The sequence below is a fragment of the Podarcis vaucheri genome (assembly GCF_965113315.1).
Source record: "Podarcis vaucheri genome assembly, chromosome: 1".
NCBI lineage: Eukaryota > Metazoa > Chordata > Lepidosauria > Squamata > Lacertidae > Podarcis > Podarcis vaucheri.
The window spans coordinates 64,459,845-64,477,486 of NC_138759.1; the positions used below are offsets into that span (position 1 = coordinate 64,459,845).

General features: G+C 41.2%; 1 protein-coding gene across 5 annotated transcripts in view; it reads left to right on the plus strand.

Moving 5' to 3' along the window:
* ANO3 (anoctamin 3) overlaps window positions 1–17,642 on the plus strand; it is a 242,787-nt gene that overhangs the window by 221,522 nt on the left and 3,623 nt on the right. For all 5 annotated transcript variants that reach the window (XM_082231876.1, XM_082231877.1, XM_082231878.1 and 2 more), the window contains 12 exons: window positions 2,853–2,935; window positions 3,530–3,670; window positions 3,986–4,150; window positions 6,581–6,617; window positions 8,437–8,548; window positions 9,303–9,360; window positions 10,476–10,573; window positions 11,066–11,211; window positions 12,040–12,192; window positions 12,832–12,979; window positions 15,981–16,061; window positions 17,098–17,203. In XM_082231876.1, the coding sequence (XP_082088002.1) occupies window positions 2,853–2,935; window positions 3,530–3,670; window positions 3,986–4,150; window positions 6,581–6,617; window positions 8,437–8,548; window positions 9,303–9,360; window positions 10,476–10,573; window positions 11,066–11,211; window positions 12,040–12,192; window positions 12,832–12,979; window positions 15,981–16,061; window positions 17,098–17,203 (1,328 nt within the window). The remainder of the gene's footprint in view (window positions 1–2,852; window positions 2,936–3,529; window positions 3,671–3,985; window positions 4,151–6,580; window positions 6,618–8,436; window positions 8,549–9,302; window positions 9,361–10,475; window positions 10,574–11,065; window positions 11,212–12,039; window positions 12,193–12,831; window positions 12,980–15,980; window positions 16,062–17,097; window positions 17,204–17,642) is intronic.

Sequence of the window (17,642 nt, forward strand, 5' to 3'; positions counted from 1 at the left end):
GAGTGGTTTACAGTATATAAACACAATATATATATATAATAATAACAGACAAAACAATATCCTCACCCTATAGATTGATTAATTAGCCAAAGGCCTAGGAGAAGGTTTTCTCCTGGCACCTAAACACATGTAATGAAAGATTTAATGTAATGTGGATTTGAAGAAAATGCCATAAAAACCCAGAAGCATGTAAGTAAGGATGTAGGTGGTAAGTATCTTCCTACCCAACCCTTCTTCTCCCGTCTCCTTGGGCTTCCCCTCCTCAGCCCTGCTTCCAAGACTCTCCAGAGGGTCAGGGGACTCTCTTGAATGTGGTGGGCTGCAGCAAGGAAGGCTGTGGTAGGGGAGGAGATCATCCAAGCTGGGTCCGAGGCACCTTCCGTGAGCAGAGCCCAGCCTGAATGCCACAGCACACTCAAGTTCAAAGGGTCACTTGGAGGCAGGGCTTGTAGACAGGGCTGCAAGTGGGAATAGGAAGCAGAATGGCCACCTCCTGCTAACCCTTGATCAATCTATAGATATATCTGATCAGATGTAGCTCCCAGAAACAATACATCTATTTCTTGTGTGAAGTGGGTCTACATTGTGCCAGGTAACATACTGATCTCACCAAGGTTCTGGTCTTTGGGTCTGGTCTTTGTTCTGCTAATATTTTGAGATAACATCTCCTATGCCATTATATCAAAAGAGGGGTGTCAATTGCTTTGTTTCCAACCTGCAGTTCTTGAAAGCTTTAAGAGTACTTCAAATAATTCCTCACTGCTTTTGTTGGTGAGAAATCCATGCAGGCATTCTCCCATGGCCATCTGAAGTGCTATTAAAGGCAACAGGATATTGCATGAGTGCAGGGACTTCCATGGGCACAGCCTTTTCCAAGATCAAGACCTTCATTTCTTAAAATGGAATGTTGTTCACTACAAACGGTAACATTGTGGAGGTCTCACTGTGCAGCTTAATGGAATTGTCTCCTATTTCCTTCCTGGCTAGTAGACCTAGACTCCTGACAGGAAGCATAATTCAGGTCTACCTGTTATATTTAATGGACAGTAGATCACGGAGCATTGTCCTAGAGTGGAGATCACAGCTACCGCACGCATCCTCTGGTCCTCTTCTTGCCATGCTGCCCAGAGCTAAGCTATGGATTTCTTAACATTACATACCTCAGACAAACCATGACTGGTAAATCAAGAAAAAACCTAGGTTGCAGCTTAGCTACAAACCATGAGCCTGGGTTGGGACATCATGCTAAGCCAAACCATAGCTTAGTCCTGTTTAGTGCAATAGCCACAGTACCAGGGGAGTGTCCATTGCCTGCTATCTTCACTCCAGGAAACCGCATGGTTCATGCTAGGCCATGATTTGGCTGAGTGTTAGATGTGAGCTGGATCTTTCTGTCGCCTAATCCTTGCAAAGATAGGGAATATATTCTGGGTCTGTACCCGAGAGATTCTGTAGGGTGGAGTAAAGGGTTGGATTGGAGAAAAGCTCATAGATGTAGCTTCATGCCTGATTAGGTTTCATTTTGTCCTAAAACTTGACAAATGACAGCTGTTGGCTGTGTGTGTGCGTGTGTGTGTGTGTGTGAGAGAGAGAGAGAGAGAGAGAGGAAGAGAGAGCGAGAGGGAGAGCGAGAGAGCACCAGTCTGGATGTTTCTCATCTAGGTGTAAGAATTACACATTAGGGAAGCAATGGGGAATCTCAGGCCTGGAAGCAAAATGCTGTCCTTCAGAGCTTTCTATCTAACCCTGGCTAATCCCTCCAAGTCACAGGCCTTACTGTCCCTGCTTCCCATCCATAGCAGCCAACTCCTAGGGTCCAAGGTCCTGTCGCCCCTGCAATAAAATATTTGAGGAGATGGGAGCCCCATTCAAATAGTGTGTGTGTGTGTGTGTGTGTGTGTGTGTGTGTGCGCGCGTGTGTGTGTGCTGCATCTTGTGATCAGTTATGTAAGGCGGGGCTTACTAGGGGGCATCACATATTTTATTCAAGTTTATTCAAGTTTTATTCAAGTTCCCATCCAAGTACCCCCCCCCAACTGAAATCTGTTTTAATGCTTCGTGCTTGTCTGAATGGAGATTAGTAAAGGTGTGGGTTTGTGGAAACTAGCCTGCTGCACAAAAGTAAAATTAACATGGTCGCTTTGCTCATTTTTACCTCTGGCTTCACACATCACTGACATTCGACCCTCAGAAGGTTAGCCAGAAAGAAATGTGGCCCTCAGGCTGAAATCATTTCCCTGCATTAGGGTATACAGTGGTACCTCGGGTTAAGAACTTAATTCATTCTGGATGTCCGTTCTTAACCTGAAACTGTTCTTAACCTGAGGTACCACTTTAGCTAATGGGGTCTCCCACTACCACTGTGCTGCCGCTGCACGATTTCTGTTCTCATCCTGAAGCAAAGTTCTTAACCCGAGGTACTATTTCTAGGTTAGCAGAGTCTGTAACCTGAAGCATCTGTAACCCGAGGCACCGCTGTAATTGGGTGTTACCCATTAAGCCAATTCTTTCAATGCCATTGCTGTTCTTTGGAACTATTGCATTTCTAAACTAAAAAAATGAGTTAGCTTTGCAGAAGCTTTTGAATTTCTGGAGTGCAGAAGGTTTCCATTTTTAGAAAATGATACCCAGCACTAATTGGCTAGAAAGAGAAGATTCACTCTCCTTCATAGTTTTCAGCCGCAGCAGAAAGAGGAGCTAGAGGACCAGTGAAACTGTACAAATCACAGTGATATAGTTGGTGTCCTAGTCAGCTTAATCACACTGCACTTTAAAGGCAATTCAACGAGCAACTTGTTGAGCTCGGTGGTCATTTAATTTTAATGTTAACATGTAATTCATGGCTTTCACAGCTACAGTGTTCTTAGAGTTTTGGAAGAGGCGAAGGGCTGTGCTAACCTATGACTGGGATCTTATAGACTGGGAAGATGAAGAGGTAAGATTCATAAAAAGTACGTTACAACAGCAGTTTTGATGTCTACATTCAGGGTGCCTGGGTTTTAGAAGTTTTGCATGTGCTGCTAGTATATTGTGTGAGTGCTGAGTTTGCCTTGATTTCACCTGCCTATGCACATACACCCAAATATGTGTGGGCACAATCTGGGCACTCCATTTGCAGGGTACCAGATCTTACATACAGTATCTGGTATGGATTTGAGTGATGTGCAACTTTTCATGTGTGGAGGTCAGGGATGTGGCTGCTGACATAGGGCCCAGCGACCCCCAACAAATAAATATCTAAAAGGGACGTAATGTGTGAAAACAAAATTTTAAAATAGGACTACGAATAAGACACTCAGCTGGCACTGATATCACATTGCTTGTCAAATAGCAGTTTTAAAGATATCTATCTTCAGGGTTTTCCCAGAGCAGCTTAGTGTTAAAATTCCATAATACCTTATGAAGTGATATATAAAGTATATGGAGCATATCAACGTGAAGGGAAGTATTGAAATTTTTCATCATTGTGCCATATGTATACATGCCAACCACTTCAGGCATTAACTGAAATAAATGTTTGTAATTGCAGGAAGAGCTTCGCCCCCAATTTGAAGCAAAATATTCTCAAGTGGAACGAGTGAATCCTATAACAGGGAAGCCTGAACCTTTTCAACCCTTCCCTGATAAACTTAGTCGACTGATGGTGTCTGTGTCAGGAATATTCTTCATGGTAAAGTCACTAAAAAATATTGGACATTTTGTATAGGAATTACAGACTATTTTCTATCAGCCTAAATTGTTTATAGTTCTTCTCAGATTCAGAGGTAATTCATTATATAGTAAAGTAAAATAAGGAAATGCGGGTCATTGTCTGCAATTTAATCCCAGGACTAAACAATTATTTTAACTGAAAAATAAACAAGCAACTCGGTCTTGAAAGAAATGTGATGATTTCATAGTATTTACAAGCCTGTAATTCTGTGGAATCTTTTCCCAGCCAATGCCTATTTTTGGTATAAATATTCTTAATTTTATCTGTTTGCAGATTTCGTTAGTCCTCACCGCAGTGTTTGCAGTTGTAGTCTATCGCCTTGTGGCTATGGAGCAGTTTGCCTCTTTCCAGTGGTATTTCATTAAAAAGTATTGGCAGTTTGCGACATCAGGCACAGGAGTCTGCATCAACTTTATGATCATCATGTCTCTTAATGTTGTAAGTTCCCAGTCTTTATTCATAAGCATTGCTTCCTTGGCTTCCCTGTTGGTAACTGAGGGGAGGGGGGGCTAGGTGATGGGAAGGTTGGTGTGGTACAGGTGCAGTGGTAGAGTCAATCCAACACTCACCATGCCACACTTGTCTGACTTTTCTGCTGCCTTAACCCTCTCCCTTCAGGTAACCAGCAGCAACCTCTGCTTAGGGAAGTCAGTTAAACAACACTGCCCCCAACCAGCTCTAACCCTCTGGCCGTTAGTGGACAGCACCTTCAATTAAACAACCCAATCTAATAAAAACTAACTTCAATTAAAGCAATTCTAGTTTGTAAGCTAAAATTGTAAACAAGTGGTCCAGTTTGCCAGTTTCTGGGACTCCTTCATTTTGTTTCCACTGCAATTCTGAAAACTAATTATAGTATGAACTTGGCTTTGGCCTTATAACCAATCACTAACAACATTAGCAAATATAACTAGATATGAAGCTTCTCCTTACGCAGCCTGCCACAAGATAAAGTGTATATTGAGCAATGCATATTTCCCTTAATTTTGATATTACTTTCCCTAATGTATTTTGCATGCTGTTTTCACTCATATATGCACTTTATGAACACTTCGCTTTAGTGTATCCATTTTTGTACACATTACTTGGCTTTGAGACTTGCATTGCAAAATTCGAGGTTTTGTATTTCTGTTCGCATATTAGGTTATTTGCCTTGAAATGTTAACTGAGTCAAATTTCTCCTCCATCCCTGTTCAGTGCTGAGGCAAACTGATTAGACTTTAGGCTTCCAAGTATCTGATTCTGAGGTGTTCTCCTCAAAACGCCCTTCTGGCAAATGTCTGCCATGACAATATTTCTCAGTAACATTGCAGAGGAACTAAGGAGATGAGGATCATACTGAGAAACAGGCTTTTGAAACATTATTCTAACCATTATTCATGTTGTTTGAAGTTCCATATCAGGATCAAGGCAAGTATAGGCAAGTTAGCAGAGAAAGAAAGTCAAAGCTCTTACAAATATGGAGACACTCCAGGAAATAAATATTCAATTTAAATCTGGCCGTGCCCTAAGGCAAATGCTCGTGTAAGAAGAATGGGTGTGGATTTACCTTTCATGACTATATACGTCCCTGAGCTGACGCATATAAAACTAGAAATTCTAGCCTAGGAACTTATTGACTTTGTTTGGATAAGCGTGACACACATAGTACTTTAATTAAATATTCAACTCCATAATAATATATTTGATACTACTTAACAGAATATCTGGCTAGGACACACTAATTTTGAGGAGAGTAGTTGTAATCATCGTAGCCTGATCTAGCTAAAGTTTACTATTTAACACCCCAATAATATTTCTGATTTTATTTAACAGAATATCAGGCTAGGACACATGGATTTTGAGCACGACAATACTAAACGCAGTGTCTTCAATGCATTTAAAGTTAAACATGATTTTTCCTGTGAAAATCTTAGAGAACTAAGTCGCTTCTTCCGTTTTATTTGGCAAGTCTCTGATGAAGGAGCTCCAGAGCAGACAAAAAAGTTATTTCAAAGAACTAGAAATGATCACCCACAAGCACATCACATATACATTTACATTTATTTAATGGAAAAGATGTTTAACAGTGTAATTCAATACAAGTCTACATGAATGTTAGTTCCACTGAGTTCAGTGAGGTTTACTATCAAGTAAGTAGGCACAATACTGAAGCTGAATGTACTATGTAGCTAGACTTGTATATTGTATTTTAAGCATCTTCATAAATAGCACTCAAAGTGCAGACTCATTTTAACTCTATCCCAGAGGTGAGTTTGTTACATTAGCTCTCTGCACTGGATACAACTGAGTCCTGAACTGAATCAGGCTGGTTTGGGGAGAATCTGGTTGTTGGCTGAGCTGGGTTAAGATAGCCCTAGCTCAAGACAGGTCAGGTAAAAGGCCCAGATCCAGGGCTGTCAGAGGGGTAGAGCATAGGAAGCAGGGGCAGGCTTGAGTGGGAAAGGGGGGTACAAAAAGGGGAGACCTACCAGGCAGCTGTGTGTTCCTGCAAAAAGGTAGGGGTGGGTGGATGAATACCCATTCCTGCCTGACTTCTTCATCCCAGCAGGCCCCTCCTTTTCCAGTTCCCTGAAGCAGCACCACACAAGAGGATTTGATCCTGTTAAGTGTTGGTTGCTGCTCTTTCATGAGTGGCTCCCCTGCATGCAGGGAAGCTGCCCACAAAATAATTTGTCAGATTCACATCAATTGATTTCACATTGAAAGTGAATTAGTTAGTTTTCCATTAAAAATGCAAACAAAATGAAATCTCCCCCCCCTGCGTATTCATCTATGCATGCACACACATCTGTGGTATATTTTTCTCGAAGTCTTTCCAGAACTCATTGCTAGAACACTTTTATTCTCTTCTTATTTCTTTTCCAGGTATATGAAAAAGTTGCCTATCTCTTAACAGATTTAGGTGAGTGATTTGCACTGATGAATGTTTCCATACTTGTGTTAGTATCTGATAAAGTGTCAAACGACACAGATAATGTAACATATGCAATTACAAGCTATCGATATCTGGTGTGCCTGAAAGACAACGAACCTGGTGAAAGGAAGAACATCTCTTGAACCAATAATTGCAAGAGATTATCTAAATCCAGAGGCCTTCTAAGATGACCATGGTGAATCATACCTAAATTTTGCCTATAGCTCATATGAAAGGTTGCCAATACATTGTCTATGTGACTTTATGCTAGGAAGAAATATGAGTTTATGGCTTGTATCCAGTTGTATTCCTCTGCTGATAGAAGGTTCCTTGATGGAGTGGACACTTTCGTAAGAAGAAAGAGGATGAGAGGTTATCTGTATTGATTTTCCCTTCGCTCTGCAGACCCAAAATCTGCTTCAAATGGTTGTAGAACCCTTGGGGCCAGTATAGGAGGTGACCCAGAGGGGCTGCAGGAAAAAGGAGAAACTTGTTACAATTACTCTCCCTCCCACCCCACATTTCCACTCATGGAAGCCTTCACTGGATCAAGAAGCCTCCGATCAATGGAGGGATACCATTTAGATACAACTCTAGGTCTTTTTATTATAATGCACTTTATTACTGAGAATTTCGAATATTTTAATATGGGTCTGTTTTATGAGTTTATTTTATTTATGGTGAAAGACACTGTGGTAACCTCAGCAGTTCATTCCTAAAGCCAGGCAGAAGATTCTGATTTTTGAACTGAGGCAAAATGAGGAGTCTGCCAAAGCAATTGTGGCTGTTCATATGGTGAAGCCTCTTGTGGTGTCTCAGTTCATGAGATGAATCAACATGGTTTCCCTTCAGGCCTTCCTCAGTTTAAAATATGGTTATTGTTTGTTTCTTGAAAGGAAAAGGTGCAGGTCAGCTCAGTTGGGGTGTTGATAAGCTTTTCAAGCAATGCTAATGATCACTTGGTGCACCTCAGCTTCTTAAGACGATTATGATGATTATTTGGAAGAATGAGGATTGCAACATTTGGGCCTTTTTACTTTAGGGTGGAAGAAGAAGGCAAATAGGGGCTGACATGACAAAAGTGTATAAAATTTTGTGATGTGTGGAGAAAGTGCCCATGAGCTTCCACCAGGAACCTGGTTAACTACTGTGAAAACAGAATGCTGGACCCCAGCTACAAACACCTTTGCTTTGATCTAGCACCTAAGATTGGTTATGGTCAAGCTGAATGTGTACAAAGTAGAATTCTCCCTTAAGTTGTTCCCTCTTCCAGTGCCAGCTTCCCATGAAAACAACAGCAACAACATTTCAATGAAAAGAACTTGGTACATAAAGGCTGCATATATTGCATCTGTCTAAAGGGACTTTAAAATATTATTTGCAAAACAGCAGCACACAATCCCAGCCTAGCCATGATCTCAACAAAAATTGCCCTCCATACAGCAATTATCATTAGTTAAAAAAAAAGAAAACTCCAATTAGTAGCAATAGTAAGTAGCCAGTGTTATTAGTTCGCTGTATTGGAACCACCACGCTCATAACAAATACACTGAGGAAAGGGATGGTTAATGTTTAATCTCATGACTTTTTTGTAATATTTTAATATAAACGTTTATCTTGTTCAGAACAAATGTAAATAGTTGGGTTTTTTACAACTAAAAATAATCTTTAAACAGTGCGTTTCAAATGTAGTGTCACAGACAGCTTAATGTGTATATGGCAATCTAGATCTTTCCTGCTAAAAGTTAGAAATGTTTATTTCCAGACTAATGTATATTGTGAATTCTGTTGCATTTTTTTTAAATAGAACACCCTAGAACTGACTCAGAATGGGAAAATAGTTTTGCCTTGAAAATGTTCCTCTTCCAGTTTGTCAACTTAAACAGCTCCATTTTCTACATTGCCTTTTTCCTTGGAAGGTATGTATATCTGAAATGAGTTGAGAAAAGCATGTAAGAAACTCCCAGAACAAAATAACATTATATTTTAAAATCTATTGTTAATAGATGTTATTTCTGATTTAAAGTGCATCCCAGTTTTTTAAGGAGGACTTCACCAGTCACTTACATGGAGGGGAACAGTGTATGTATTGTAAACCAATATGTGTGAGGAGTTTACACATGTGTCTTCCAATAGTTTCGGGAAATGGGGATGAACTAATTCAGATAATTTTGGTTTTCAGGAAAAGAGTGCTTAGGTGTGTTTACTGAAGTGGAAGCTTCCCCCTCCATTTTTATCTGGAGGGAAACTGCCAGTTGTGGAGGTGGCATCTGCTGGAGCAGAGTTCCATTTATCATTTCCCCTCAAAATGCACTTCTGCCACAGTGAAGCAACATTCGCACTATACACTCAGTGCACTTTGGAGAGTCATGGCCTCCCCCCTCAAAATTCTAGGAGCTGTGATTTGCTTGAAGTGCCGAGAGTTGTTAGGAGATCCCGTTTCCCTACACAGAGTTGCAATTCCCAGAGTGGTGTAACAATAGGTTCACAATTAGTACTAAAAAGGAGATACACTTTTCTTTTCCAACATGCATCAAAACAAAAAGTGAGATAAGTAATAAGGATTTACTTTGATTTAGCTTTAACTTTAATTTATCTCAGTAAAAATGTGTGAGAGTCAAATATTTTCATTCTTTCTGAATTCAGCTGACAAACCGAAATATCATTTTACAGGTTTGCTGGACGTCCTGGAAAGTATAACAAACTTTTTAACAGATGGAGACTGGAAGAAGTAAGGATAAATTTTACTTGCACCAATGTAAAATCACTCTGTCTCTCTCTCTCTGTTTGTGTGTGTGTGTATACACACACACACACTCCTTTGCTCATGGACCAAATACTGTTGTCTGAAATGGTCAACCTCTTATTCTGTTTCTTTTTAAAAAGTATTTAAAATATTTGTACAGTGGTGCCTCGCAAGACGAAAATAATTCGTTCCGCGAGTCTTTTCGTCTTGTGATGTTTTTCGTCTTGCGAGGCATTCGTCTTGCAGGGCACCACTGTATATGATATAAAAACAAATGGTCCTTTGAAATTTTTCCTTTAAAATGGTTGTGAATTTTCAGGAATCAAAGTATGTTCTGGAATAGCTTAAACACCAAACTTCCTTTGTAAGTGTGTGTGTGCTTTAGGGTATTAGCTTCATCAGGTCAACCAATATGTTACAGAGGCATGTGCAAGGTGCAATCTTTCAAGTTATCCAGAACTACTACTTCTAACCTGCTTCTTCAACCTTTTGACAGTAGATTAGATAGTAATTTAATCACCCTCACCAAGCCTGACTTCCAAACAGTATAGAACAGTTGATCGTGGGGGTGTCCCAGGTCGATCGTGGTGTGATGTACAACCAAAATAAAAGGGGGGGAGTCAACAACTTTGGTCAACCCTCCCCTAAAAATGCTCAACAACTCCTGGCAATGACAATGGGTAGATCACACTGGTCTTTTTATACTGTGAGTAGATTGCAGTCTCTTGGGAGTTGGACGTGTCTGGTATATAGAACAACAGTATGTTTTAATTAACTCAAAATCCTTACCCAGTCAAGTGGATCCACAGCAACTGCCTCCTGGCAACAGCATCACTGTCACTCGCCAAGAGGAAGAAAGCAAGGTGGCAGCAAGGTCAAGGCCATGCAGACACAACAGTGGAGCCAATTTGGTGCTCCCACTAGTGCATACACACAGACCCAATCTCTTCACCGTCTTGCCTCTCCACCTCCAACACTACTGCCAGGAGGTTGTTGCTGTAGCTCTGCCCCACTGAGCAAGCAACAAATGTCTGCCAATTTGTTGCAATTGTATCTTGCCTTTCCCCCTCTGTCTTCTTTCTTAATGTTTCTGCTTTCAGTGTCATCCCAGTGGCTGTTTGATAGACCTCTGCCTGCAGATGGGTGTCATCATGGTTTTAAAACAGATGTGGAACAACTTCATGGAACTTGGCTATCCGTAAGTATGAACAGAGGCATCATATCAAATGATGACTTGATTATTGTATCTGCTGGCAAAGGGAATGTCCTCTCTTGCATGGCTAACTCTTGGAGGTGCATATAGAGAAGCCATCTTTGCGGAACTCTGTTTCCTAAAGACTGGAGAGTTTGATACTAAAAAATAATACTAGATGCAGGACATGGCAATCAGTTGTAATATTTAAAGGGATTTGGGATAAAATTTAGTCGTGCTTTATCTGCAGAGCCATTAAAAGTGTTGTAACATGGTTTGGGGGGAGGAATTCTCAAAGTTTTTGCAAGCACCATCAACAAGTCATCAGGTATTGACAGGACTGTCTCCATTCACAGGAATGTCCTTTTCTTAGGAGACAAACGTTCACAAGGAATGAGAGAAACTAGGAGGACAGTGATGAGTTAAGCCATCAGTTGAATGATTAAATTGTTACTGTGAGTGCTACCATAGATTCTATGCTTTGACTATCTAATACAGGTTACTGCAAAATTGGTGGGCACGACGCAAGATCAAGAAAGGAGGGCAGTTACTGGAGCATAAAATTTCTCTACCTCAGTGGGAAAAAGATTGGAATCTACAGCCCATGAATCTCCATGGTCTGATGGATGAGTACTTAGAGATGGGTGAGTGTTCCTATGAAGTTGCCCTTTTTCATAAAAAAGAGAAACTGGTAGATTCTTGGCTGTGAGTCCGGTAAGACCTGCTCCCTTTTCCCACCTGGCCTGGAAAGGTGGGCCCCTGACTGACTCCAGCTACAAAGGTGAGTCTGTTGAATAGGCTCTTGGGCTGGAGTATTTAGGTTTTTTTATTGTGGATAGAGTTGTTGCTGTTTTTGATATTAATTATCTTTTTGTGGTTTTTTTTGCTTAATTTGGTTGTGTACTTTTGATGTTTTATTTATTGTTTATGACTACTTTTGTTACATTTGTAATTATTTGATTTTTGTATGTGCTGTAAGCTACCTTGAGCATGGTTTGAACTATGGAAAGGTGGCATACAAAATATGTATGTATGTAATTTGATGACTGTCATACAAATTCCGTCTTTTCTTAGACATGGATTCCCCTTTTCTTTTCTTTTCTTTTCTTTTTGATCATCACTTTGAGGTTTTTTATTAAAGTTTTTCATAATACAATAAAATAGCTGCTATTAACAATACAAATAGAATAAAAGTCCTCTCTTAAAAGTAATTCTTAGCCCTTACCACCAACAGAAGATGGTAGCTCCTCCCAGCTCTCACCTGGGATCTTCCCTTTCTTCTCCTAGCCTCTCACCTTGGGACATGGATATTTTTCTGACTCTCACCTGGGGTCCTCCATCAACGATCTACTACCCCCATGAGTATACAATCTCTGAACCTTAATAAAGGCCTGAGTCATAGGACTCCAAAGAAAACAGAAGGGTAACCAAGAGTGGTTCTCCCTTTTTGATCCTGTGTACTTTCTTTCCAGTTCTACAGTTCGGCTTCACCACAATCTTTGTTGCTGCTTTTCCCTTGGCACCTCTGCTGGCCTTGCTCAACAATATCATAGAAATCCGGCTTGATGCATATAAATTTGTCACTCAGTGGAGGCGACCGATGCCTGCAAGAGCAACTGATATAGGTGAGACAAAGTGCAGTCACTGTAGCAACTTCTTTTTATCATTTAGTCTGCAAGTTTTGTTTTTGGTTTACAAATACTAACCAACATGAGAGAGAAATCCCAAGCCCTGGCTTGGAAACAGTGAAGCAGAACTGAGCAGCAGGTCTCCTACCACATCCAGTTCCACGCTGCTTGCACTACCCAGGGCAGAGGGTAGCAGTGGTCATTTTTCACTCTCTTGTTTTCTGCTGTATCAGCTCCAAGCACAGGTCAAAGTGCTGCTGTGTGTGATCCACCAGTTCCCAAATGAAAATAGATGGCACCAGAAGTAATCTGATATGGTCCTAGCCTTTTGGAAGGGCAATGGTGTTGTTTTCGTACCTACAGTGTAATAATTATAAATGAGTCTCAAATGAGGCATCACATACTGTGGCTGTGGATGATAAATTTGCAAACTGGATCTAAAAATGGAAGCTGTTTGTTTTCTAGACTCAGTTCGAATGAAGGGCAAGCTGTGCAGGGCAATTGAGAAAGTGCAGATTTAATTCTATTTTAGAACAAAGGCTTCTTTGAGCATGGACTGGAAAAAAGTATTAAATAATCTGCTTTCTCATGTTTGCTTGTTTTGTGTTTAGCCTCATGATAATTATCCTCTCCTAGGGATCTGGTATGGAATCCTTGAAGGAATTGGAGTCCTAGCCGTCATCACCAATGCTTTTGTTATTGCCATTACATCTGACTATATCCCACGCTTTGTTTACGCATACAAGTATGGTCCCTGTGTCGATCAAGGATACAGACAAGAAAAGTAATTATGCCTTTTCTGTATTTTTCGCTGATGGACTCACTTTTGTATTTTGACAAAAGTTTGCATTTTTCCCTTTTGTATATTTTGCTCTTTATTTTGCATGTTTTATTATGGTTACAGTGGGCCAGAATGGATTGCATCAGAGGCCAAGCTAGAGCACTTGAACTGTGTGTGTTCAGTTTTAGTCACATGCTGGAAGTGAATGAGACAGCTGGAAAATTTCAATTGCTTAATATGCCCCCAAATAGTGAAAGACCTAGAAAACATTGTGCTAGAAACAAAACAAAACAAAATATATTGCAAGACTACATCCCCTCATCCCCTCCAGGCAATTACAACAGAAAGAGGGATGTTAACAGAAATATAGGGATGCTCCTGAATGTTGTCAGCCGCATCCCTGTGCCATGGTTCTCCCCACCTCAGTTAGGGATGGAGGAGAAATTTGTACCGGTTTCACTGTGGTCTAAACCACAGAGTCTAGGGCTTGCCGATCAGAAGGTCAGCAGTTTGAATCCCCGCGACGGGGTGAGCTTCCGTTGTGCAGTCCCAGCTCCTGCCAACCTAGCAGTTCGAAAGCACGTCAAAGTGCAAGTAGATAAATAGGTACCACTCTGGCAGGAAGGTAAACGGCGTTTCCATGCACTGCTCTGGTTTGCCAGAAGCAGCTTAGTCATGCTGGCCACATGGCCCGGAAGCTGTCTGCGGACAAACGTTGGCTCCCTCGGCCAGTAAAGCGAGATGAGCGCCGCAACCCCAGAGTCGTCCACGACTGGACCTAATGGTCGGGGTTCTTTACCTTTACCTTTATGTAATTCACACCTCCTGAAACAATACACAAAGCGAAGCACACATATCCATCAAAATGCACACATCTCTGAATTTTGCGATGCGGTTCTCCAACAACAACAAAAATGTACAGTCATGCATATATTAGAGAGAGTGTTCATAATGTGTATATTCACACACACAAAAAGAAAATACATTATATCAGGTACAACTGCTTGCAAAAATGTGCATATTAGAATACATATGCACACACAAAAAATTCAGGAGGATTTTTTTTAAAAAAAATAAGGAACTGAAATTGTTGTGACAAAAAGAGAATCTCAGCAAAACTGGCAGATTTGTCTCTAATTCCAGTTGACCTCAAATCCTGATGTACAGAACGCAGCTCACCCAGTGGTGATCTCAGCTTCCCAATAGTGGCATCACTGCCACTTGCTAGGAGTAGCAAGGCTGCAGTGAGGGTGGGACTATGAGTTTCACACAAGGCTTTGGTAGGGTGTTGCATATACAACAGTACTATTATTCATTGTATACATTGCTGTCTACAATATGAAATAATGGTTAAGCTAATTTTTGATGTTACCAATTGACAGTGTGTGTTTTTGTTCCTTGGCTTTACAGTTACACATTTAATAGGTGGGTATGAGGGAAAATACTGCTTAACACAGAGAGTTTTTTATATATTTTTCTAATCTGCTCCATCATCCATAGCTCTTTCTTGGCTCTAACTCTTTTCACAGCCAGTATCCTGCCTTCCATACAATGCCCCCAGATTTTGTAGCCCAATGAGAAAACAAAAAAGATAAGCTTTGGGCCTAAGTGTCAGCTGCAGCCTCATCAAATGATACCATGAAAATGCATTGATGCAGTCCCTATATTGTATTGGCTCATTAATGAATGAAAATGTTTGTTTATACTATGTTGATCTGCCCTCATACAATCAATGTTCTTCCACCTAACAAAGGAAAGCCATAATTTCACTGAGGGAAAGGCAGAAAAAACCCAATCAAGTGCCAATCAGATTGAAAGGGGGGGAAATTCCTTTCCGGCCCTGTCAACCAATGACCCAAAATTGGTCAGTGAAGGCTCTAACCCGGGGTCAGCAAACTTTTTCAGCAGCGGGCCATTCCACTGTCCCTCAGACATTGTGGGGGGCCAGACTATATTTTGGGAAAATAAATGAACGAATTCCTGTGCCCCACAAATTACCCAGAGATGCATTTTAAATAAAAGCTCATATAAAAACAAACTGATTCCCAGACCATCCGGGAGCCAGATTTAGAAGGCAATACGGCTGGATCCGGGCCCCGGGCCTTAGTTTGCCTATCCATGCTCTAACCTGAGAGTGGGCAGACAGAAAATGCTAAAAGCAAAATGGCTGTGAGCTCCGGGGAAGCAGCCTTATATATAGGCTTCCCCTCCCCTCTTCAGCAAGGGCTCATGGGACAGCTTTTTCCCATGAACCCATCACACAGAGATAATACTGGGCAAAGCCTTGCCCAGTTTTTTGCTGCAATCTATGAGCCACAGCGCCACTGGGCAAAGGCATCCCATGCTTATTGGGCACAGAACGGGGCTTACTGCAGTGTTCAACATTTCCCATATGTTGGGAGTTTCAGCATCTAAGGCTGCACATGTGTGCACATACCAAATATCTTTTTGACATATTGGGAAATTCATTTATCCTCCCTCTACCTACCCCCACCCAGGCAGTGGCACCCATTATTTCATTATTTTGATTGCACGCATACAGCCCAATGTTGCATGTGAGGACCTCTGAAACTGGGCCAGTTTAACAGCATTAGTTGCACACCTGCTACAATTATTGCATTGCCATTTGGTATCATTAGTCAGTCTGAGAAGGGGACCTGGCTATATAGCACCTCTGATTCTGGTTGGCCACTGCACAATGTGGAAATGTTACTTAAGCACAGTTTTGACCTCTTAGACGAAGAGTTGAATTGTATGCTCACACAAAGCATAAACCTCATCCTTACATATTCAAGACTTTATGGGTCTCTTGCAGCATAAATCCCAAGAATATTTTGGCAACATCATCCTTTGAAAATATGATGGGCATGGCATTTGAATCATAGGCACACATTGATAATGGCAAGGAATGTGAATGAGACTTGCTTTGCATGCATAAGCACAACAGAACCATGATGAGCTCATTCCTTATTGGAAACTATTTCCCGGGCTTTCTTTTTTCCAGATGTTTGAGAGGCTACGTCAACAGCAGCTTATCAATATTTGATCTGAGCGAGCTTGGCATGGGATATTCAGGATATTGTAGGTATGTATTATGTCACTTGCTTAATTTCAGTGCAAACACCAAAGAAGCTTGACCAAAAAGTCTTGAATAGCCTTTTTAACTGCTTTGATGAATCTAGTCAATAGAGTTCAGCTGAGGGGGAGATGTTGAAATTTCACAGCAAATTCACCAATCCACCACATCACTATTTATATACAGTCACACCTCGGGATAAATACACTTCAGGTTGAGCGCTTTCGGGTTGCGCTCTGAGGCGACCTGAAAGTAACAGAGTGTGTTACTTCTGGGTTTCACCCCTCGCGCATGCGCAGACGGTCAAATGAACATCACACGCATGCACAGAAGCGGTGAAACGTGACCCACGCATGTGCAGATGCGCTGTTGCGTCTTCTGTTCGAGATGAGAACAGGGCTCCGGAACGGATCCCGTTCACATCCCGAGGTACCACTGTACATAGTTAAATCACGTTACTGTGTTTGCTTTAAAACATTTATATCCTGCCTTCTAAGACTCACACCTACTTTGATAAAAAAATCAAAACCCAACAGGGCAAGGGGTGGGGAAATGCTAGAATGTCAGTGGAAAAGAGCGCACTTTTTGCACTTCAGAAGGGCTGCAGAAAAGAAATGTTCAAAATCTCATTGGGTGGTTATTCCATAGCCTTGAGGGGATTGCAGTGCTGCCTTCTCTTCATATCATGTGGGCCTCACACATAGCCCATGAATAGTATAGGATCATATTTACTGTCAGAAGTGTGGCTATACCAGACCACAAACTGTACTTCATTTTTGCCCTGCACATAATTCACTAATATTGCCTTTAATATCTTGTTTTCTAGACATTCTCATTCATAGAAGGCATTCATTTATTTTGCAACTTTGATCATAAATAGGCATATCTCTTACTCATCCTTCACACTGTTTTGGTGGGTTTCCATATATAGCTGCTTCTGTCTTCTGCCAAAACACCACTGAAATGGGAAGCGCAGGCTGTCTGTATGATTACAAGTGCCTCTAGTTTTACCAAATGGCTTTCATCTCCTTTATTTCCATTACAGGTACAGAGATTACAGAGCGCCCCCGTGGAGTTCGACACCCTATGAGTTCACCTTGCAGTTCTGGCATGTTCTTGCTGCTCGACTGGCTTTCATTATAGTGTTTGAGGTTAGTTATATAGTTCTTAAACGGGGCTACTGTACAAAGGTAAAATTTACATCCATTGCTCTGCCCATATTTGCCTCCAGCCCCACAAACTGTTGGAATATGGGTCCCAGAGGATTACCCAGAAGACATTTGTTTGGAAGAGTTTCCCATTCCCTGGTGTAAATGAAACACACATTCATAACCCTCTAACTGCTGGCATTATGTTCACATAGGGAGGATTGGAGGAGCTGTTTTAAGCCATGTAATTTTGGGAGAAAGGAAAAAGGGTTCTTCATCACTGGTACAAGATGTATTCTATCTTCCCCTTTCAGCCCCCTGCCACAAGGACACGGTAGATCGCTGATACATGCTAATATTAATAATCAAGGATAAGTAACTAGTCAGTGCATTGCTTCCCAAATATACTGTAGTGATCCAAGCAAGACAGATCAGTATAAGC